This window comes from Heterodontus francisci, chromosome 4, assembly GCF_036365525.1.
Source record: "Heterodontus francisci isolate sHetFra1 chromosome 4, sHetFra1.hap1, whole genome shotgun sequence".
Classification (NCBI taxonomy): Eukaryota; Metazoa; Chordata; class Chondrichthyes; order Heterodontiformes; family Heterodontidae; genus Heterodontus; species Heterodontus francisci.
The window spans coordinates 178,330,156-178,354,454 of record NC_090374.1 but is presented as its reverse complement, the minus strand read 5'-3'; the positions used below and the strand labels follow the sequence as shown (position 1 = coordinate 178,354,454).

General features: G+C 45.9%; 1 protein-coding gene across 9 annotated transcripts in view; it reads left to right on the top strand.

Moving 5' to 3' along the window:
* Nucleotides 1–3,983: 3,983 nt before the first annotated feature.
* The window catches only part of susd1 (sushi domain containing 1), a 107,834-nt gene continuing 87,518 nt past the window's right edge, over nt 3,984–24,299 (top strand). For 6 of the 9 annotated variants that reach the window (XM_068030652.1, XM_068030653.1, XM_068030650.1 and 3 more), the window contains exons 1-5: nt 3,984–4,126; nt 12,801–12,935; nt 13,940–14,095; nt 19,011–19,190; nt 23,577–23,756. In XM_068030652.1, coding sequence (XP_067886753.1) covers nt 4,033–4,126; nt 12,801–12,935; nt 13,940–14,095; nt 19,011–19,190; nt 23,577–23,756 — 745 coding nt within the window. In that variant the 5' untranslated portion in view covers nt 3,984–4,032. The remainder of the gene's footprint in view (nt 4,127–12,800; nt 12,936–13,939; nt 14,096–19,010; nt 19,191–23,576; nt 23,757–24,299) is intronic. The other 3 variants (XM_068030649.1, XM_068030651.1, XM_068030657.1) reach the window with 3 other exon arrangements.

Below are 24,299 nucleotides of genomic sequence, written 5' to 3'. Positions count from 1 at the left end.
AGAGAATGCAACCGTCTCCCCTTGACATTCAGTGGCATTACCATCGCTGAATCCCCCACTATCAACATCCTGGGGTTTACCATTGACCAGAAACTGAACTGGACCAGCCACATAAATGCAGGCCAAAGGCTGGGAATTCTGCGGCAAGTAACTCACCTCCTGTCTCCCCAATGCCTGTCCACCATCTACAAGGCACAAGTCAGGAGTGTGATGGAATACTCTCCACTTGCCTGGATGAGTGCTGCTCCAACAACACTCAAGAATCTTGACAGCATCCAGGACAAGGTAGCCTGCTTGTTTGGTACCGCATCCACCACCTTAAACATTCACTCCCTCCACCACCGATGCACAGTGGCAGCAGTGTGTACCATCGACAAGATGCACTGCAGCAACTCACCAAGTCTCCTTCGACAGCACCCTCCCATGACCTCCACCACCTGGAAGGACAAGGGCAGCAGATGCATGGGAACACCACCACCTGCAAGTTCCCCTCCAAGCCACACACCATCCTGACTTGGAACTATATCGCCGTTCCTTCACTGGCGCTGGGTCAAAATCCTGGAATTCCCTTCTGAACAGCACTGTTGGTGTACCTACACCCCAAGGACTGCAGCGGTTCAAGAAGGCAACTCACCACCACCTTCTCAATCTGAATCTGAATGATGAAGGAACAGGCTTTGCCGTCGCTCCTTCCCAAGGCCACGGCACTTTCATCCTGCCTCTGGATTCCCTGACCAATCAGGGAGGGTGAGCAGGATGGCGGGTCCATTCTGTCAAAGGAAGAATTTCTAATTAAAGGAGCCATAACATGGGTTACAAGGGCTCACCAGAACTTGGATTTTTGAGGCTGCAGCAACCACAGGAATGGAGAGAAGTCCTGGGAAGGCTTCTCCCCGGGTCTCTCACTCTTACCTGGAGATCCTGCTGCGGGATCTGAGGGACAGCAGTGAGGTGAACTCTCCCATGGAAGAGGCCAGCCTAACAAAGTAGGCGTGGATGGAAGTGGTTGAGGAAGTTAGCAGCAGATCTGTGTTTCCTCCAGCCTGGAGACAGTGCACCGAGGATCCAGGACCTCCGGAGACCATGACAGGTGAGCAGCATAACGCTTTCACATGCCAAGCCCCGCACTCTGACTTGCCCAGCATTCTCCTACACAGCATTTCTGACCAACACACCCTGCACTCATTCCTCTCTCTGCAGGCACCTCACATCCCCATCTGAGCAGCAAACATTCACACTCGCCCTCAGCCTAATGCCCTCTCACACTCATGCCTCACAGCCACCCCACAAATGTTGTCCTCTCCTTCTATCCACACAATCCATTTCTCACACTCACAACTGTGTCTGCGTGGGTTTTCTCCGGGTGCTCCGGTTTCCTCCCACAAGCCAAAAAGACTTGCAGGTTGATAGGTAAATTGGCCATTATAAATTGTCACTAGTTTAGGTAGGTGGTAGGGAAATATGGGATTAGTGTAGGATTTGTATAAATGGGTGGTTGATGTTCGGCACAGACTCGGTGGGCCGAAGGGCCTGTTTCAGTGCTGTATCTCTAAAAAAAAACTCTCTGCTTTCTCCCCTTGCAGGAGAGGCAGGTGCATAACCCTGGTGAGAAGCAGAGACCCGGTGGTGGGGAGAGGTTGGGGGGGTGCGCAGGGGTCAGTGGGGTTAGTCCTCCATTGACAGGCACTATATCAGCTACTGGCAATGTGTGCCCACCTGCTCCACTAGGATGGAGGTCTCGTTCCAGGAGGCTACAGTATCAGCAGCGACATGGTGTGATAGTCTGAGCCACCTGAGGCACTGGTGCTCAGACACGTCGGGAGAGCTAATCTTCTGCCTGTACACTCTGTGTTGGGTGTCTCGTCTCCTTTGAACTGGATCTCTGTGTCCATATCCCCTCTGCCCTGTGGAGGGGCATGCGGTTCAGGACAAGGCAGCAGGTGCTGCTGCTGGTGTTGCTCCTGGTGCTGTTGGTGTTGCTTCTCCTCTTGTCCCTCATCAGAGGTGCAAGATGTAGCTGCATAAACTGCTACCATGCCATGGTGAAGGGTGGCAGCAGGGAGGTGCCGCTGAAAATGAGCCAAGTGCCTTTCAAGAAGTTGGCAATCACCTGTCAAGCAGTGATAGCAATATCTGAGAGAAAAAGTGCTTTGAACAGCAGTCTCTCACCTGGCCATAGCTGGAGCTCTTCAGTGTAACTGATCAAATCCTTCCCAGCTTGTCAGTTTCACTGAAGAAGCTCTTCCCCTTGTGTACTCACCTCGGTGACCCTGGCAAGTTGCTGACAGGTTAGGAAACAGGTCCCCTGGCGGAGAAATCCAGAAAACAGTTCTTAATTGGCTTTTTAAGTACCTTAATTACTTACCAGACAAATCCAAGGGGATTCCCAGCTTGCCTTCAATTCCCCCCACCCTGGTGAAAGCCCGAAGAGGTGGGGATAATGTTGGGATCCCAACCCAACACCACTTTTAGGGAATTTAAGTCACTGCAGGCATGGCAATCCACCTCCCCTTGCCTGGGAAATACTCCCTTCATCTCAATTTGTTTTCTTTAAGGAAAAGCTTCAGCTTAGATTCCCGTATGTACAAATAAATTGAAAAACTGGCCGACAGTTTTTCATCTAAATGTATACATTTTGGAGCAGTGGTAAAATTATTAGAAACTTGTGCTACAGAGAAATAAAAAAAATGCATGTAAATGAGGAATATATACAATGATTTACATTGTTGGCTCATTATATAACGTATTAAAAATCTAGTATCTAGACACACTCCTGTCAATTTTTTTCTATTATAAATTCCTCTGGCCACATTTATAATGGCCTATGACTTGTCATGCTATAATTACATGCGCCTGCAGTGGAAGCAGTGCAGTGTCAACATTGGTGCAAGAATGTGATTACAGTGTAATTATCTACACTGTCATTATAAATACAACACTGGGGGTGAAATCATCTAGACAAGATACAACTATATCAATACAGGCTTGACCAAAAACGTTTTCGCTAAGGCCTTTAGATAAAACTATAATACTCTTTATCTGTCCTTAGCCAACTCCCAGCTCCATGTGTAAAGGACCCTCCTTTGGATTAGCTGGAATTGTGTGGTGGGCAATGCTACAGCTTCCTGTGCTTTGAATGTTTCATCTCCACCCTCCGATCTATATATACACGACTAGCAATGGAAACAGTGTGAATCATCAGATGATACACAGTGTTGATATTGGGCTAGTCCCAATACTTTAGCCATAGAGTCATAACGGCATAGAAGGAGGTCATTTGGCCCATCGAGTCTATGCCAGCTCTCCGTAGAGCAATCCAATCAGTCCCAATCCAAAGCTTTATCCCTGTAGCCCTGCAAGTTTATTTCCTTCAAGTGCCCATCCAATTTCCTCTTGAAATCATTGAGTGTCTTCACTTCCGCCACCCCCTTAGTAGCGAGTTCCAGGTCACTACTTACTAAATGCCTCTATTTATGAAGCCCAAGATCACAGAATCACAGAAGCAGGGTTAACGAGAGAAGACGGCGGAATGGCACTAAGTGAAATGCTCTTTCAGAGAGCTGGTGCAGACACGATGGACCGAATGGCCTCCTTATGCTTTGCTAACTACTCTCTCAATAGACTACAAATAAAAGGATACATTGATATTGGGGTACCCCCAACTACTTGAATAAACTACAAGCATTAGTTTAAAATCCTTTCACCTAAATGCAACAACGGCTGAATATAATAGCAGCAATTAATAATGAAATGGCAATGACTTTCCAAAAACTCAGAAGTCAGTAAAAGTCACTTCACCCGAGAGACCTCTTGCTAGTTGGCTATTTCTGTCGGAATAGAAATAGTTATCTATATATAAATTAAATATGTGTATATTTATATATATATGAAACGACTTTTTAATCTAATGAGGCCACACTTATCAAACGTAACCAGATAACAGTGGGAGCAGGCGGCACTGGCAGGAAACCAGGGCTAAAAGGACAAGCGACAAACACTCCTCGCGTTAAGCTCAGTCTGCTTGTGCTGGCCATGAGGACGGTCAAGCGCCGAGGCGGGAGCCGCGGTACCCCTCTCCTGAACCTATACATGGGGGTCTTGTACACTGGCTTTCTGTACCTGCACGGTGAGTACTCATTTTATTGATTTCAATGAATCCAATTATACTCTTCCTCCAAAGAATTATCATTGCCCGCGTCCTGTACACGGACCGGTGTGGGGTGGGAGAGTAGCTGAGTTTATTTGCGTAACTAAATAACTTTATTATGCCTATTTCGACGCAAAAAGGTCATTTAAAGCAAAGTTGCACGTTTAACTGCACGAGTTCTCCCATCGTCATTTTGAAAGTGTAATGGTGAGAAACCTGTTCTTAATGATTTTTGCTTGACTATTTTTGGGTATTATAGCCAGTAACGGGCTTTTGCTGGTCTTCAAGCCTCCAGAAGCCCCAGTCTGTCTTCGGAGTTAGAACATAGAACAGTACAGCACAGTACAGGCCCCTCGGCCCACGATGTTGTGCCGAACCTTTAACCTACTCTAAGATCAAACTAACGACCTACCCTTCATTCTACTATCATCCATGTACCTATCCAAGAGTCGCTTAAATGCCCCTAACGTATCTGCTTCTACTACCACCGCTGGCAGCGCATTCCATGCACCCACCACTCTCTGTGTAAAGAACCTACCTCTGACATCTCCCCGAAACCTTCCTCCAATCACCTTAAAATTATGCCCCCTGGTGATAGCCCTTTCCGCCCTGGGAAAAAGTCTCTGACTATCCACTCTATCTATGCCTCTCATCATCTTGTACCCCTCTATCAAGTCACCTCTCATCCTTCTTCGCTCCAATGAGAAAAGCCCTATCTCCCTCAATCTTTCTTCGTAGGACATGCCCTCCAGTCCAGGCAGCATCCTGGTAAATCTCCTCTGCACCCTCTCTAAAGCTTCCACATCCTTCCTATAATGAGGCGACCAGAACTGAACACAATATTCAAAGTGTGGTCTAACCAGGGCTTTATAGAGCTGCAGCATAACCTCGTGGCTCTTAAACTCAATCCCTCTGTTAATGAAAGCCAACACACCATACGCCTTCTTAACAACCCTATCAACTTGGGTGGCAACTTTGAGCGATCTATGGACATGGACCCCAAGATCCCTCTGTTCCTCCACACTACCAAGAATCCTGTCTTTAAGCCTGTATTCTGCATTCAAATTCGACCTTCCAAAATGAATCACTTCACACTTTTCCTGGTTGAACTCCATCTGCCACTTCTCAGCCCAGCTCTGCATCCTGTCAATGTCCCGTTGCAACCTACAACAGCCTTTCACACTATCCACAACTCCAGCAACCTTCGTGTCATCGGCAAACTTGCTAACCCAGCCTTCCATTTCCTCATCCAAGTCATTTATAAAAATCACAAAGAGCAGAGGTCCCAGAACAGATCCCTGCGGAACACCACTGGTCACCGACTGGTCACTACTTTCCATCGACTACCACCCTCGAACTTCTATGGGCCAGCCAATTTTGTATCCAGACAGCCAGCTTTCCCTGTATCCCATGCCTCCTCACTTTCTGAATGAGCCTACCATGGGGAACCTTATCAAACACCTTGCTAAAATCCATATACACCACATCCACTGCTCTTCCTTCATCAATGTGTTTTGTCACATCTTCAAAGAATTCAATAAGGCTGGTGAGGCATGACCTGCCCCTCTCAAAGCCATGCTGACTGTCTCTAATCAAACCATGCTTTTCCAAATAATCATAAATCCTGTCTCTCAGAATCCTCTCCAATAATTTGCCCACGACCGACGTAAGACTGACTGGTCTATAATTCCCAGGGTTATCCCTATTCCCTTTCTTGAACAAGGGAACAACATTTGTCACCCTCCAATCATCCGGTACTACTCCAGTGGACAGTGAGGACGCAAAGATCATCGCCAAGGGCGCAGCAATCTCTTCCCTCGCTTCCCGTAATATCCTTGGGTATATCCCGTCTGGCCCCGGGGACTTATCTGTCCTCATATCATTCAAAATTTCCAGCACATCCTCCTTCTTAACCTCAACCTGTTCGAGCATATCAGCCTGTTCCACGTTGTCCTCACAAACGACCAGGTCCCTCTCACTAGTGAATACTGAAGCAAAGTATTCATTTAGGACCTCCCCTACCTCCTCTGACTCCAGGCACAAGTTCCCTCCACTATCCCTGATCGGCCTTACCCTCACTCTGGCCATCCTCTTGTTCCTCACATAAGTGTAGAACGCCTTGGGATTTTCCTTAATCCTACCTGCCAAGACTTTTTCATGTCCCCTTCTAGCTCTCCTAAGTCCATTCTTCAGTTCCTTCCTGGCTACCTTGTAACCCTCTAGAGCCCTGTCTGATCCTTACTTCCTCAACCTTAAGTAAGCTTCCTTCTTCCTCTTGACTAGCTGTTCCGCATCTCTTGTCATCCAAGGTTCCTTCACCCTACCATCCCTTCCTTGCCTCATTGGGACAAACCTATCCAGCAGTCGCAGCAAGTGCTCCCTAAACAACCTCCACATTTCTGTTGTGCATTTCCCTGAGAACATCTGTTCCCAATTTATGCTCCCCAGTTCCTGCCTAATAGCATTGTAATTCCCCCTCCCCCAATTAAGTATTTTCCCATCCCGTCTGCTCCTGTCCCTCTCCATGACTATAGTAAAGGTCAGGGAGTTGTGATCACTATCACCGAAATGCTCTCCCACCAAGAGATCTGCCACCTGGCCTGGTTCGTTGCCAAGCACCAAGTCCAACATAGCCTCCCCTCTAGTCGGCCTATCTACATATTGAGTCAGGAAACCTTCCTGGACACACCTGATAAAAACTGCTCCATCCAAACAATTTTCACTAAGGAGGTTCCAATCAATATTAGGGAAGTTGAAGTCACCCATGACAACAACCCTGTTACTTCTGCACCTTTCCAAAATCTGCCTCCCAATCTGTTCCTCCGTGTCTCTGTTGCTATTGGGGGTGTCTATAGAAAACTCCCAACAAAGTGACTGCTCCTTTCCTGTTTCTGACTTCCATCCATAATGACTCAGTAGACAAACCCTCCTCGACGACCTCCCTTTCTGCAGCTGTGATACTATCCCTGATTAACAATGCCACTCCCCCACCTCTTTTACCTCCCTCCCTATTCCTTTTGAAACATCTAAACCCCGGAACATCCAACACCCATTCCTGCCCCTGTGTTATCCATGTCTCCGTAATGGCCACAACATCGTAGCTCCAAGTACTGATCCATGCTCTAAGTTATCACCCTTATTCCTGACACTTCTTGCGTTAAAATAGACACACTTCAACCCATCATACTGGCTGTAACTTTGCCCTGTCATCTGTCTAACCTTCCTCACAGACTCTCTGCACTCGGTATCTGCCTGTTCAACAGCTACCCCATGCACTGATCCGTAGCACCGGTTCCCATCCCCCTGCCAAACTAGTTTAAACCCTCCCGAAAAGCTCTAGCAAACCTCCCGCCCAGGATATTGGTGCCCCTCCAGTTCAGATGCAACCCGTCCTTCTTGTACAGGTCCCACCTTCCCCAGAAGGTATCCCAATGATCCACATATCTGAATCCCTCCCTCCTACACCAGTTCTGTAGCCACGTGTTCAGCTGCACTCGCTCCCTGTTTCTAGCCTCACTAGCACGTGGCACCGGTAACAATCCTGAGATTCCTACTCTGCTCGTCCTGCCTTTCAGCTTCCAACCTAACTCCCTATATTTGCTTTTCAGGTCCTCATCCCTTTTCCTAGCTATGTCATTGGTACCGATATGTACCACGACCTCTGGCTGCTCCCCCTCCCCCTTAAGAATCCTGTAGACTCGATCCGAGACATCCCTGACCCTGGCACCCGGGAGGCAACGTACCATCCGGGAGTCTCGTTCGCGACCACAGAATCTCCTGTCTGTTCCTCTAACCATTGAATCTCCTATCACTATCGCTCTCCTATTCTCCCCCCTTCCCTTCTGAGCCACTGAGCCAGGCTCAGTGCCAGAGACCTGGCCGCTGTGGCTTTCCCCTGGTAGGTCGTCCCCCCCAACTGCATCCAAAACGGTATACTTATTATTGAGGGGAACGGCCACAGGGGATCCCTGCACTGTGCGCCTATTCCCTTTCCCTCCCCTGACGGTCACCCAGCTACCTTTATCCTGTAACTTAGGTGTCACTACTTCCCTATAACTGCTCTCTATCACCCCCTCAGCATCCTGAATGATCCAAAGTTCATCCAGCTCCAGCTCCAGTTCCGTAACGCGGTCTGTGAGGAGCTGGAGTTGGGTGCACTTCTCACAGGTGAAGTCAGCAGGGACACAAGTGGTGACCCTTTACCTCCCACATCCTGCAAGAGGAGCAAGAGTTGCTCGCAGATAGTTACTTGTGGTTTGATTATCTCGGCTGGTCCTCAGGATAAAGTTTTCATGGTCGAGTCCGCCCCATGAAATAATCAAAAATATCTTCTGCTGATACCACATGGTGTGTCTCCTGTGATGCAGAGAAATTCATGTTTGATGAGTAGTAATCTTGAAAACAATCAATTTCAGATAATCTATTGCAGTTGTGAGGCAGGGACGTCCCAAGCCTTGCCAATAAATTTACCAAAAATTGAAGTATCCTGTCTTTTGTTTTTAAACTTTCAGGCGAGTTTATGGGGCAGTTCTATTTTTAAAAAGAAACAACTGTAATTCACAATTTTACAATTCCAGAGAAGGCTGATGGGTGATTTAATGGTCGTCTTCAAAATTATGAAAGGGTTTGATTGGGTAGGCATAGAGAAAATGTTTCCACTTGTGGGGGAAACCAAAACGAGAGATCATCAATATGATAGTCACCAATAAATCCAATAGGAAATTCAGGGGAAACTTCTTTACCCAGAGAATAGTAAGAATGGGAAACTTGCTCATCAAGGAGTAGTTGAGCCAATGTCAGAGATGCATTTAAAGGGTAGCTAGATAAACACATGAGGGAGAAAGGAATAGAAGGACAATAAAAGCAAAATACTGCAGATGCAGGAAATCTGAAATAAAAACAAGAAATGCTGGAAATACTCAGCAGGTCTGGCAGCATCTGTGGAGAGAGAAGCAGAATTAACGTTTCAGGTCAGTGACCCTTCATCACCCCCTCGCCAAGGAATAGAAGGATATGTTGATAGGTGAGATGAAGTGAGGTAGGAGGAGGTTTCTGTGGAGCTTAAACACTGGTATGGACCAGTTGGGTCACATGTCCTGTTTCTGTGCTGTAAATTCCATGTACTTACTTGGTCTGAGTTCAAAGCGATTTGCAATGGATTAAACATGGTTTCTTAAAACCTTGCGATATAGCATGGATTACAATATTGTATTTACAACTCTGCAATGTTCCATATAGTACAAAGAACAGTACAGCACAGGAACAGGCCATTCGGCCCTCCAAGTCTTGATGCCTGCCTAAACTAACACCTTCTGCACTTCCGGGGTCCGTATCCCTCTATTCCCACCCTATTCATATATTTGTCAAGATGTCTCTTAAACGTCGCTATCGTATCTGCTTCCACCACCTCCCCTGGCAGCAAGTTCCAGGCACTCACCACCCTCTGTGTAAAGAACTTGCCCCGCACATCCCCTCTAAACTTTGCCCCTCACACCTTAAACCTATGTCCCCTAGTAACTGACTCTTCCACCCTGGGAAAAAGCTTCTGACTATCCACTCTGTCCATGCCACTCATAACTTTGTAAACCTCTATCATGTCGCCCCTCCACCTCCGTCGTTCCAGTGAAAACAATCCGGGTTTTTCCAACCTCTCCTCATAGCTAATGCCCTCCAGACCAGGCAACATCCTGGTAAACCTCCTCTGTACCCTCTCCAAAGCCTCCACGTCCTTCTGGTAGTGTGGCGACCAGAATTGCATGCATTATTCTAAGTGTGGCCTAACTAAGGTTCTGTACCGCTGCAGCATGACTTGCCTATTTTTATACTCTATGCCCCGACCGATGAAGGCAAGCATGCCGAATGCCTTCTTGACTACCTTATCCACCTGCGTTGCCACTTTCAGTGACCTGTGGACCTGTACGCCCAGATCTCTCTGCCTGTCAATACTCCTAAGGGTTCTGCCATTTACTGTATACCTCCCACCTGCATTAGACCTTCCAAAATGCATTACCTCACATTTCTCCGGATTAAACTCCATCTGCCATTTCTCCGCCCAAGTTGCCAACCAATCAATATCCTGCTGTATCCTCTGACAATCCTCATCATTATCCGCAACTCAACCAACCTTTGTGTCGTCCGCAAACTTACTAATCAGATCAGCTACATTTTCCTCCAGATCATTTATATATACTACAAACAGCAAAGGTCCCAGCACTGAACCCTGCGGAACACCACTAGTCACATCCCTCCATTCAGAAAAACACCCATCCACACCATCTACCTAAAAATACTCCTTAAACCTGTCCAACTCTGGTTGTTTCCACTCCTACCTATCCAGTTGTAGCCCCAGCATCTCGAAGAATGGTTTCTCTGCACATCACCTGTAAAGCTCCCCCACCCGCCCGCGCCCCCACCCCCCAGAATCCATCTTTGGCCCTCACCTCTTCCTCATCTACTTGTTGCCCCTTGGCAATATCAGCCTGGGATAAGCTTTGGGATTAGCTGTCATATGTTCGCCAATGATGGTCAGCTCTATCACTCAACCTCCTCTCTCTATCTCTCTGCCCCCTCTCTCTAGCCCTCCACTGCCCCCCGCTCTCTGTCTCTCCGCCCCCGCTCTCTGTCTCTGCGCCCCCTGCTCTCTGTCTCTGCGCCCCCTGCTCTCTGTCTCTGCGCCCCCTGCTCTCTGTCTCTGCGCCCCCTGCTCTCTGTCTCTCCGCCCCCTGCTCTCTGTCTCTGCGCCCCCTGCTCTCTGTCTCTGCGCCCCCTGCTCTCTGTCTCTGCGCCCCCTGCTCTCTGTCTCTGCGCCCCCTGCTCTCTGTCTCTGCGCCCCCTGCTCTCTGTCTCTGCGCCCCCTGCTCTCTGTCTCTCCGCCCCCTGCTCTCTGTCTCTGCGCCCCCTGCTCTCTGTCTCTCCGCCCCCTGCTCTCTGTCTCTCCGCCCCCTGCTCTCTGTCTCTCCGCCCCCTGCTCTCTGTCTCTCCGCCCCCTGCTCTCTGTCTCTCCGCCCCCTGCTCTCTGTCTCTCCGCCCCCGCTCTCTGTCTCTCCGCCCCCGCTCTCTGTCTCTCCCCACGCCCCTCTACCCATCCACTGCCATATTATTAGCAGCAACAGCAATATGATGGAATGAGGACTAGGTATTTTATGAATGGGGGGAGGGTATCGCCAATAAAGCATATTGAAGTTTTAGTTGAATATGTTTTTATTGTTTAAGTAACATAAAACATAAAAGTAAGGGATGAGTAAAGGGTATTGAATATCATAGTCACTATGCAACTCTCCCATCATGGCATCTAATTTTATCCTCAATGTCTTCAGCACTACTGCTTTATTTGATAAATTATTCCAACTATTTGTCATGAAAACTTAACAAGTGAAGACACTATAAAAAGGCTTTCAAGTGCTTAAAAACCTGTGATGCCGGTATATATATGAGACGAATACTCGAATCAATCTCCAGTAGCATTTCATAGAATGGTACAGCACAGAAGGAGGCCATTCATCCCATCAAGGCTGAGCCAGCTCTTTCAGAGCAATCCAATTAGCCACACTCCTGGCTCTTGCCCCACACCCCTGCAATTCTTTTCTCCTTCAAGAATTTATCCAATTCCTTTTTGAAAGCTGCCATTGGGCGGCATAGTGGCGCAGTGGTTAGCACTGCAGCCTGACAGCTCCAGGGACCTGGGTTCAATTCTGGGTACTGCCTGTGCGGAGTTTGCAAGTTCTCCCTGTGACCACGTGGGTTTTCGCCGGGTGCTCCGGTTTCCTCCCACTGCCAAAGACTTGCAGGTGATAGGTAAATTGGCCATTGTAAATTGCCCCTAGTGTAGGTAGGTGATAGGGAATATGAGATTACTGTAGGGTTAGTGTAAATGGTTGGTTGTTGGTCGGCACAGACTTGATGGGTCAAAGGGCCTGTTTCAGTGCTGTATCTCTAAATAAAAAAAATAAAAAAAAATCTATTAACCTTACGCTCTCAGGCAGTGCAGTCCAAATCCTAACCATGTGGAGAATCAAAACCAGGTGTAGTGTTCAGGTGAAGTGTGTTTGGACAGCAAGGAATAATTGTCTCGAATAGTTGCCTAGTTTAGCATAATAGATGTTACGCTGTGTAGACACAGAGAGTTAACCCAGGATATTCTTCAAACACTTTCTAGTTTACATGACTGCGTTAAATTAGCATGTAAAAGCTCACACTTACAGGGACCAAATTTCACTGCATGTGGCGGACGTTTCTGCTCCATATCCAACTCCCATTTTCTCGGAACATAGACCTGAATGATCCAGGTGCCCTCCTGTGCACCTCACAGGCTCCATGTATTGGTACTAGGTGAGCATTGACTAACAAGCAGTCCTTAAAGGGACCGCTGCAGGCTGCTGAGACAGGCGGGATAGGTAGGCTTTTCGCTGATTAAAGGTATCTGTGGGGTTGGGAGCAGTTTGAATGTTCTCTGAAATTAAAAGCGGCTCCATATACAAAGGGTGAACTCTTGGGTGAAATGGGATTGTAGAGCAGTATGAGTCATTGCCTTCAGGAGGAGAAAAGTGAGGGGTTAAAAGGACCAAATAAGGTTGGGGGTGGCGGGGGGGAAGATGGCGAAGAGAACAGTCCAGTACAATTCAATGTTGAGTGGCTGTACTATCTTTCTGTGTAGCAGCTATAGCACCAGATGCAAAACTGGATGTTTGTTCCACCTGTCATGATAATGCTTCATGCACAATCAAGGATGGCTTGAAGACCTGCACCTGTAACTATGGATTTTATGGAAATGGACGGAATTTCTGTGCAGGTAAGACATTTGGAAAATAATAGTCAATTCTGTTGAGGTCTGAGCACGACAGAAGCTGGACAAAGTGCCCTGTCTGTCAGACCTTTAGTCTAATGTTGCGGTCTAGCAACGACAGATCTTAATAGCACAAAGCAGAACTAGCACTATGACAATATTCCATGATTAACACTCAGTTTGCCAATCTTTAAAGAATAGATGTTTTCAGTTATGGAGAGCTTTCTGCATGTGTGCCTTAACTCTGCTGCTTAGTGTAAGATGGCTGTTCTGTTGGAAATTGATTTGGTATATTGTCACCACATCCCATTGTCTAACAAATGGATTCATGCAGCAGGATTGGATCACTACTGCTGAAGCTAAAACAGCAGCTAAGCTATGACCTACGCTGTCACTAACTTTATTTGGTCTTGAGTGTCAGCTGTGGCTCAGTTGGTAGTACTCTCACTTCTGCGTTAGACGATTGTGGGTTCATGCCCCACTCTAGAACCTTGTGAACATTATTTAGGCTAATATTCCCAGTGCAGCACTGTGGGAGTGCTACACTGTAAGAGGTGCTGCCTTTTGTGTGAGATGTTAAACCACATCCCCATGTGCCCTCTCAGGTAGATGTAAAATATTCCATGGTCACTATTTCGAAGAAGAGCAGGGGAGTTATCACAGGCGTCTTGACCAATATTTATCCCTCAATCAACATCACTGAAACAAATTATCTTGTTTATCACATCGCTGATTGTGGGAGCCTGCTGTGTGCAAATTGGTCGTATTTCAACATTGCAACAGTGATTACACTTCAAGAAGTACTTCATTGATTGTAAAGCGCTTTGGGAATTATATGACTATGTAATCTACTCAGAGTTCTTGTTATCCTCTCTGTGTTTGGTGGCTGACAGCCAGAAAAATGGAAAAATAAAAAAATCTATGGTTTGCTTTCATTGGTATGCTGATGTGGTGCATATTTTTTGGTTATGTCATGACAGGGATTACATTTTTTAATGTGTTCTCTTTAGATAAAAATGAATGCCAAATCGGGGCTAAAAAGATCTGTGGGGACTATACGACTTGTTACAACACATATGGCAGCTATTACTGTACATGCAACGAAGGATACAGACCATCCAACAATATGGAGTCATTCACTCCGAATGATGGAACACATTGTGCAAGTAAATATGTTGATTATTAACCAGATTCAATTTTTTTTGGTAAGTTGTGGTTTTGATTTGCAGGAAAGAAACCAAAGTCCATTGCGATGTTGATAGTCCACTGGAAAATTCGGATGGCCAAATTACTGTTTCAAACTTTAAATTAAGTTTGGCAAAAGTGGACTTGAATAGTTTGCAGTCATGCCAGTAAATGGTTGTGTCTCTGTGTTTTTATGTATGAACTGTATTATACCTGAGTTGCTCTTGCAGAGAGCGAGCACAAACATGATGGGCCGAATGGTTGCAGCACAGAAGGAGGCCATTCTATAATTCTCTCTAGGGAGACGGCCTGGGGCACTGAGCCAACCACTGGCTTTTTTCCTTGAGAGCGAGGCTCAAATCCGTGCCAGACTAATGAGATGAAAGTCTCTTGTCTTCAATGGTTGAAGGAGTTCCATGTAAATTTAATTTATGCAGTCACAATCCAGTTCCCCGTCAGTGTGAGCCCATTGTATAAAATTGCCACTTATTTGCCAGCAATTAGCGAAAGATAGCTGGTGCAGGAAATGGAAGCATTTCACATTGTAGTCGTAGGGGGTGCTGTTATAAGGATAACTTATTGTAAGCTAGGGGGCAATGATGGAATTGGAGGGAGTCCATTAGTGTACATGAGCAGCTGACTCCACACTTTTGGATGAGGGTCAGCATGTGAATGAGGAAGAGGAGGGGACCCCAGTTGAAGCCTTGGCCTGTGCTGTACAGGAATGAGAGGAGAATTCATCAGCGTAGGTGTTGTGTTGTTGTAATAGGGGATTGGAGGCTTGAGAAAGCAGCACATCCGAGATGGATTGTGGAGGAGGATTAAACATTAACAATGTTTAAAACAGCAGAGAGTATGAGGAAAGAGAACAAACGATATAAATATTGGGTGAGCTCAGAGCTGAACTTAGGTTTAATGCATCTACAGTTGGATAGCGTGCCAACATTCAGTGTGTAACCTTATGCATGAATAATGGCTACCTGGACACGTACTGAAATGTGACTCCATAGAATTTACAGCACTGAAACAGGCCAATAGGCCAAACTGGTCCATGCGTCCCTCTTTATTGAACTATCAGCATATCCTTCTGTTCCTTTCCCCCTTATGTGTTTATCTGGCTTCCCCTTAAATACATCGATGCTATTTACCTCATCCACTCCCGGTGGTAGTGAGTTCCACATTCTCACCACTCTTTGGGTAAAGAAATTTCTTCTGAATTCCATATTGGATTTATTAGTGACTATCTTACATTTATGTTCCCTAGTTTTGGACTCCTCCACCAGTGGAAACATCTTCTCTATGTCAACCTTGTCAAACCCCTTCATAATGTTAAGGACCTTTCATTTGATCATCCTCAGCCTTCTCTCTTCTGGAGAAGAGAATCCCAGCCTATTCAATCTTTCCTGATATTTACAACCTCTCAGTTCTAGTATCATCCTTGTAATATCTTTATTGCCTAAAATCTGCTTCAGTGCCTCTATAAGTCTGCAGCAAGCATGCTTTGACTTTGTGAAAGGAGTAGATGGCGGAAGGAAAGAGATATTGGCTATGTGCCTTTAGCCTGGGGTGGCTTTCCTTTCTCCTTGTGAAGATGTCTGGGCTTCAGTCAGAGCCTCTCTACTAAGGCATGATTGAGGTTGGGTGGTAAATTGTGAACCGATATCATTGCACTCATGGCACAGGAACTGAGAAGAAAATAGTGCTCATGTACTTGTTTTCTTCCAAATGTTTGTAAGAATCTTTTGGTTTTACCCCCCCGCCACCTCCACCACCCTCAGCATGTGGTTTGATGGGAGGGTTGGGATGTGGTCTGAAAACCAGAATGTTTTCTCCGCTTCCCTCCTGACTTGTATTGAGGTCTAGCTCCACAAGTGCCAACAGCTTGTCAATAACCTTGCAAAACTGATCATTTTTTTCTTGTGTGACCATGGAGTATCAATGTCATTGGCCATGAGGGATCTCAAAATGAAGCTTGAACCCAGTGTCATTTGACATCCACACGTGTCCACTTTCCAGCATGGGGCATCAGATAATGATTATGACTGGACAGCCCTGTGATTTATTTCAGCCCCTCACCCCACTCCAAATCAGGAACACTCAGGCTAATCGTAGTGCCACCACTACCACCCTTGATGAGATTGGAAGAACAACGGCAAAAACACTTGCATTTATATAGCACCATTAATATAGCAAAACATCCCAAGGCGCTGAACGAGAGTGTTATCTATCAATGAAAATTTTGATATTGAACCACAGAGGGAGATATCAGGACAGATGTCCAAAAGTTTGGTCAAAGAGGTAAGTTTGAAGGTGCACCTCAATGGAGGAGAGAGAGATAGGGAGGCGGAGGGGTTTAGGGAGGGAATTCCAGAGTTTAGGGCCAAGGCAGCTGAAAGCACAGTCATTAATGTTGCAGCAATTAAAATTTGGCATGCGCAAGAGGCCAGAATTAGAGGAGCACAGATATCTCAGAGGGTTGCATGGCTGGAGTTCAGAAGGGGTGGGGCCTTGGAGGGATTTGGAAACGAGGATGAGGATTTCAAAATTGAGGCATTGTTGCACCAGGAGCCAATGTAAGTCAGAAAGCCCGGGGGTGATGGGTAAATGAGGCGTGGTGCAAGTTAAGATACAGGCAATATAAGAGCTTTGAATGAACACAAATCTGTGTCGGGTAGACGATGGGAGGCCGGCCAGGAGAGCATTGGAATAGTCAAGTCTCGAGGTAACAAAGGCATGGATGAGGGTTTCAGCAGCTGATGAGCCCAGAATGGTGGAATTAGATGATGTTGCAGAGATGGAAGTAGGTAGCCTTGTTGATGGAGTGGATATGTGGTCAGAAGCTCATCTTGCAGTCAAACATAACACCAAGGTTGCAAACAGCCTGGCTAAGCTTCAGAAAGAAAGAAAGACTGATTTGCATTGATACAGAACCTTTCATAACTCGGAATGGTCCAAAGTGCTTTACAGCCAATTAAGTGCCTTTTTTACCGTTGTAATGTAGGAAACAGATGATATCTGGGAACCAGCCTGGACTCTGAGGCTCTGTTCCATAACGTGATGCATTCAGGCGCTGCGCCATAGGGAAAAGGCTCGAGCAATTGGGAATGAGTACTGTCAGGATATGGCTCCACATTACTAGTGTAGATCAACATCCTTTCTTGCAGAGGGAGCAGTTGGTTTCTCAGCTGCCTATTCTGCCACTTTGCAGTAAGTTGATACGGTGACCTTCATTTTGAAATGAAGTTAAAACTGAGACAATAATGAATAAATCTATTAATAAATTACCAATCGCCTGAATGCAATTCATTTCATGAATTGGAAGATCATATTAAATCCCTCTCCCAATTTTGCTTAGCTGAGTACAAAGTTATATTGGATTTTTCTTGGGAGCTATCCTAATTTATTTGAATGTAGATGGAACCTGCATCGTTCTCCTAGAGCAGCCCTAGAAAGGGTTTACCGATCGATGCATTGATTATCAGTGGATGGAATTTGTACTCCAGTGATTGTTTATAGAGAGATGCTGAGTAAGCTGTTTCCTTGCCAGCCTTTTGCAATAAAACAATTACATAGAGATCTGTTGTAAACTGGAATGCGCTGCCTGAAAGGGCGGTGGAAGCAGATTCAATAGTAACTTTCAAAAGGGAATTGGATAAATATTTGAAGGGGAAAGATTTGCAGGGCTATGGTGAGGGGGCAGGGGAATGGGATTAATTGGATGGCTCTTTCAAAGAACCAGCATAGACATGATGGGCCAAATGGCCTCCTTCTGTGCTGTAACATTCTATGATTCCATAATGTATCAGAAAATCTCTTTTGTGACTCACCAAAAAATGTTTTGTATGAAGATATCCTGAAACGTTCAGTTTTAAAATTCAGAAATGTGTTGGTGCAATATAGTTGGTGCAGGTAGGGCCATATCATACTGTTTGCAGTACATCCAAGGCTTTAGCTGATATCATAAGCCATGAAAGAATGCCATCCCAACCCATGGATGTGTTGCTGCATGTCAGCACTCCTTCACGGATTGTTTTATATGTACGTTGCTGCACTCAGCGGTGGAGTCAGTCAGTAGTTACCCTCATGGTGGGCACCCACGATTGTGTTATGTGAATCAAATTAGAAATATTAGCCTAAAAATTTGTTGATGCCACTATGATTTTAAAGGCATAAAATGGGCATGTAAGCATCCAATATGGCAGGCAAACATGCCATATATAGCTTCTGATGGTCTCTCCCAATCACCCCTTTTGCTCATACCCAACTGTCCCCTTCCCTTCCGATTGTCCTCCTCTCAGAAGCAACCATCTTCCCTTTTTTTTCTTTTTTTTATTCATTCATGGGATGTGGGCATCGCTGGCTAAGCCAGCAATTATTGCCCAGCCCTAATTGCCCTTGAGAAGGTGGTGGTGAGCTGCCTTCTTGAACCGCTGCAGTCCATGTGGGGTAGGTACACCCACAGTGCTGTTAGGAAGGGGAGTTCCAGGATTTTGACCCAGCAGCAGTGAAGGAACGGCGATGTCCCAAGTCAGGATGGTGTGTGACTTGGAGGGGAACTTGCAGGTGGTGGTGTTCCCATGCATCTGCTTCCTTTGTCCTTCTCGGTGGTAGAGATCGTGGGTTTGGAAGGTGCTGTCAAAGGAGCCTTGGTGCGTTGCTGCAATAAGCTGTTCCTCGATGCCTGATAGGTGTCTGCAGCAACACCATGATCAGGCCTGAGGCCCAATTTTGGGTGAGCCTTGTGCCTTGTGGTGCACTCTTCCTATTTCAGACTCGAAAATAGGCTGCAACGAATTTACACCCTATTCTAACATGTGACTTAATGCTAATGCCATATGACCTTATATACAATCAACAAAAAAAATTCTAAAATAACTTGGATTTGTCTCTCTGCAGTTGTTGACTGTGGATCACCACCGGCTTTACTGAACACAGTGAGATATCCAGCAGCTCACACAACCTATGGAAGTGAAACTGTGTACCAGTGTCAGGTTGGCTATGTGCGTGTGAGAGGAAACACCACATCCGTCTGCTCTGCCCATGGACAGTGGGACGGAGCAAACCTGGAATGTGAAGGTCAGTGCTCCAGAATGTTTCCAAACCTGAGTTAAACTAAGACTATATGTAAATGATATTCCACAAGTGACACTGCATTTACAATTTCCTTCCAATTACACCAGACATGCATAACTCCTGCATGAATATTTGTCAGTAAATGTAACAAATAGTATGAGGGATACAAAAATTTAATTGTTATTGAATAGTAGTTGATGTTTGGTATTGTGGACTTGAGGTGAGTGGTGTTAGAGGGTGAGAGATAATTGGGCCTGGGTACAAGATGTAATTCAGTCCCATTTTAAAGACGTTCATTCCGTTGTTTTATGTACTTGTCATACATTGATTTAATATTATTTTTATAGTTAACTAGCTAAACTTATCGAATTTTGAGAATTAGGAAAGTAGATTGAATTATAAGGGTTTCTCTATAGGCTGAGATGTATAGCTCTTGTAATTAATGATTTCATTCAGAATAATTTAATTTGTTGATGCTTTCTATACTCTCCAAATTACCTGTTATCACATACATATAGGAGAAAGAATCTGCATTTATATTCTGCATTTCATGACTTCAGAATGTCGCAAAGTGCTTTACAGCCAATGAAGTACATTATAACAGTGACACTACACTTCAAATGTCGGAAATTCAGGGGCCAATTTTCAGACAGCAATGTGAAAATGACCAGATAATGTGTGTTAACGATATTGGCCAGGGAATTGGGGAGAACTCGCCTGCTCTTCTTTGAAATAGTGCTGTGGGAACATTTATGCCCACCTGAGAGGGCAGACGGGGCCTCAGTATTAGTGTCTCATGTGATAGGGGGTATCTCCGACAGTGCAGCATCCCCTCAGTACTACACTGGTGTGTCATCCTAGATTATGTGCTCAAGTCCCTGGGACTTGAACCCACAATGTTCTGGCTTGGAGCGGAGAGTGCTGCCCACTGAGCCACAGCTGACATCAAACAAGATTGTTGTAGATTGATACCATTGGGAGAATTTCCAGCCAATATACACGATCAACAGTTAGAAAAATCTGATAGCAGCTGGCAAAATAGATAAGAGTGAGAGGTGATAACACCTTTTTCCTTAATGAAACCTCCCGCCTGGCTTTTGCTTCCACCACCTGCCCTGCCAAGATTGTTGTGGTATCGCTGTGGCTGTTATCACCAAGTCACACCTTGGCCTGACCCCCTACTCCTCTGGCACTCACTCTTCCTTTGAGCATCTCACCTTGTTTTACCCCTCTCACCTCTTTCAAAATCATCATTTCTACTGCCCTCCCAATTTTATGATAATTTTATCACCAAGATATCTTCACTGCTTTCCTTCCTCAGCCTCTGCACTGAACAACTTCTCAGCCTCTGTGATTTCAATCTCCATCTCAACTCAGCATGTTCTCTCTCCCCTGAGTTCACTGCCGTCTTATCCTCCCTAAATATCTCCCTCCATGTTCATGGCCACTCCTTAACCTTGCTGTCTCACATGGTCTTGCTGGTCCCATTGTATCAATCACAGATAAGGCCATCTCTGATCACTTCCTTATTTATTTTTTTTATATTTTTTTTATTTTTATTTAGAGATACAGCACTGAAACAGGCCCTTCGGCCCTTCGCCGACCAACAACCACCCATTTATACTAACCCTACAGTAATCCCATATTCCCTATCACCTTCCTACACGAGGGGCAATTTACAATGGCCAATTTACCTACCACCTGCAAGTCTTTGGCCTTGTATTACTCTCCACCCACATCCCCCTGCCACACCTCAACCCCACCTCATTCTGTATCCGTCCCTGTAAGAAAACTATCCCCCTATTCACTTGTAGCTGCATTTTCAAAATCCCAATTGTTTAGCTTCTGGTCCTCTGTTCGCCATAGCATTTCAGCAGCTACTGATTTGTTCAGCCGCACCCTCACCTCCACCTTTGATGCTTTCGTCCCCAATAAAAGCATTGCTCTCTCTCATCCTGGCCCTTCCCCCAGTATGGCCCTCATCTCTGCTCCCTTAAGTAAAAAAGATGCAAATTTGAAAGGGTACGGTGATGGTTTAGCCATCCACTGCCAGATCTAGCAGGACCACATCTGCGAATTTTACACCAAGCCACATACCATCTGGCTTGGAAATATAGCGCCATTCCTTCACTGTAACTGGATCAAAATCCTGGAACTCCCTCTCTAACTGCACTGTGGGTGTACCTACACCAGATGGACTGCAGCGATTCAAGAAGGCAGCTCACCACCACCTTCTCAAGGGCAATTAGGGATGGGCAGTAAATGTTGGTCTTGCCGGCAATGCCCACATCTCATGAAACGAATAAAACAAAAACACTATTGGGTCCTGCTCCCGTCTGCTAAAACTGCTTAGTATTCCAGGATCATCCTGGCATGCAAAGATAAACACCGGCTTCTTTTCTCTACTGCAAACTGTCTTCTTACACCCCTCTCCTCATCTCCTCCACCCTCACCTCCAACAATCAAAGCGAGGAGGTCATGGATTTTTTTGTCGCCAAGATTGACACATCAGCCCAGCTGCTTCTGCTGCGTCCCTCCCTTCCACTAGCCCTCTGGGACAAACTTTCTTTAAAGTTCCCCTGCCCTCGCCCTGAACTCACATCTTCCTCTAGCTTCTCTCCTATCTCCCCTCATGCCCTCTCCGAGCTCATCTTATTCATGAGACCCACCTCCTGCTCCCTGAACCCTATTCCCACTAAACTGCTGAATCACCCTACTTCCTCTCCTGGTCCCCATGTTAGCCGATATCATTAATGGTTCTCTCTCTTCAGGTGTTGTCACTCTCTCCTTTTAAATCTGCTCAAAAAACCCTTGACCCCACTGTCCTTGAAAATTACCGACCCATCTCCAACCTCCCTTTCCTCTCCAAAGTCCTTGAACTTGTTGTTGCCTCCCAAATCCATGCCCATCTATCCCAGAACTCCATGTTTGAATCCCACCAATCAGGTTTGTACCCCTGCCACAGTATCAAAACAGCTTTATCAAAGTCGCAACTGACATCCTATGTGACTGTGACAAAGGTAAATTATCCCTCCTCATCCTTCTCGACCTGTCTGTAGCCTTTGACAAAGTTGACCACACCATTCTCCTCCAACGCCTCTCTACTGTCATCCAGCTGGGTGGGACTGCTCTCACCTGGCTCCGTTCTTATCTATCTAATTGTAGTCAGAGTATTATTTGCAATGGCTTCTCTTCCTGCTCCTGCACCATTTACCTCTGGTGCCCCCAGGGATCTAACCACGTCCTCCTTCTATTTCTCATCTACATGCTGCCCCTCGGCGACATCATCCAAAACCACAGCGTTAGTTTTCACATGTACACTGACAAAACTCAGCTCTCCCTCACCACCACTTCTCTCAACTCCTCCACTGTTGCTAAATTATCAGACTACTTATCTGACATCTAGTACCGGATGAGGAGAAATTTCCTGCAATTAAATATCGGGAAATGTGATGTCATTGTTTTTGGTCCCTGCTGCAAACTCTGTTCCCCAGCTACTGACTCGATCCCTCTCCCTGGCAACAGTCTGAGACTAAACCAGTCTGTTCGCAAACTTGATGTCATATTTGACCCGGAGATCAGCTTCCAATCACATATTCACTAAGACCTCCTATTTCCACCTCCATAGTGTCACATGACTTCACCCCTGTCTCAGCTCATCTGCTGCTGAAACCTAATTCATGTCTTTATTACCTCTAGACTTGACTATTCCAAGGCACTGCTGGCTGGTCTCCCTCATTCTACCCTCCTTAAACTTGAGGTTATCCAAAACCCTGCTGCCCCTGTCTTAACTCGTACCAAGTCCCGTTCACCTATCACTCCTGGCTCGCGGACCGACATTGTCTCCCGGTCAAGCAATGGCTTGATTTTAAAATTCTTATCCTTGTTTTCAAATCCCTGTATGACCTCGCCCCTCCCTATCTCTGTAATCTCCCCCAGTCCCCCACAAATCTCCGAGATATCTGTGCTCCTCTAATTCTGGCCTCTTGAGCATCCCCAATTTAATCACTCCGCCATGGCCGTGCTTCAGCTGCCTAGGCCCTACGCTCTGGAATTTCCTTCCTAAACCTCTCCGCCTCGCTACCACATTTTCATCTTTTCAGACACTCCTTAAAATCTACCTCTTTGACCAAGCCTTTGGTCATTCTGCCCTAATATCTCCTTACGTGACTTGGTATCATTTTATTTTATGAAGCTCCTATAAAGCGCCTTGGGATGTTAAAAGCGCTCTGTAAATATAAGTTGTTGTTGTCAGTGGGTTAACGTACCGTGTGACATGGCAGTTAGTCGTACAGACTGGGAAGATCCCAGGTCAGATCCTCGACAATAGCTTTTTATTTTAACACAGTTAAATGACCTTAACTAGTATCTTTTATTGTCTCTCCTCAGCTGTTGACTGTGGTTCGCCACCAGCTTTACTGAACACAGTGCCATATCCACCAGTTAACGCAACCTATGGAAGTACAGTGGTGTACCAGTGCCTGTTTGGCTATGTGCGTGAGAGAGGAAATGACACATCCGTCTGCTCCGCCCAGGGACAGTGGGAAGGAGCAAACCTGGAATGTGAAGGTCAGTGCTCCAGAAAGTTTCTAAACCTGAGTTAAACTTAAGACTATATGTATATAATGTCCCCATTTCACACAACCCCTGTCCCAGGAGTGACGCTGACTTTGTGATTTCCCTTCACTTGTGTCACACTTACATGAATGCTCATCACATTTTGTGACACTAGTATGACAGCAATCAAGATCTCCACACTGTGTAGATATCAGTGAAATAACATGACATGAGATCTGGTACTTTGATTTCTGCAACACACTTGTACAGTTTATATATCCGATTTGGCAGATGAGAAATTTGGAGCCAGATTAGTTGCACTGTTCTCGCTGTGGTGCAGGAGTGTATCGGTTACAATGCTGTATGGCAGAGTTGTTTTTTAAAATTCGTTCACTGGATGTGGATGTCACTGATTCGGCCAGCACTTTTTGCCCATCTCTAGCTGTTCTTCTACCCAGATAAAGCTCATGACCTCAAGCCTCTGTAACACTCATTACAGCAAGACAAAATGCCTGGCCTTCCATAGATCATATAGATAGATCATGAAGAGTTTTC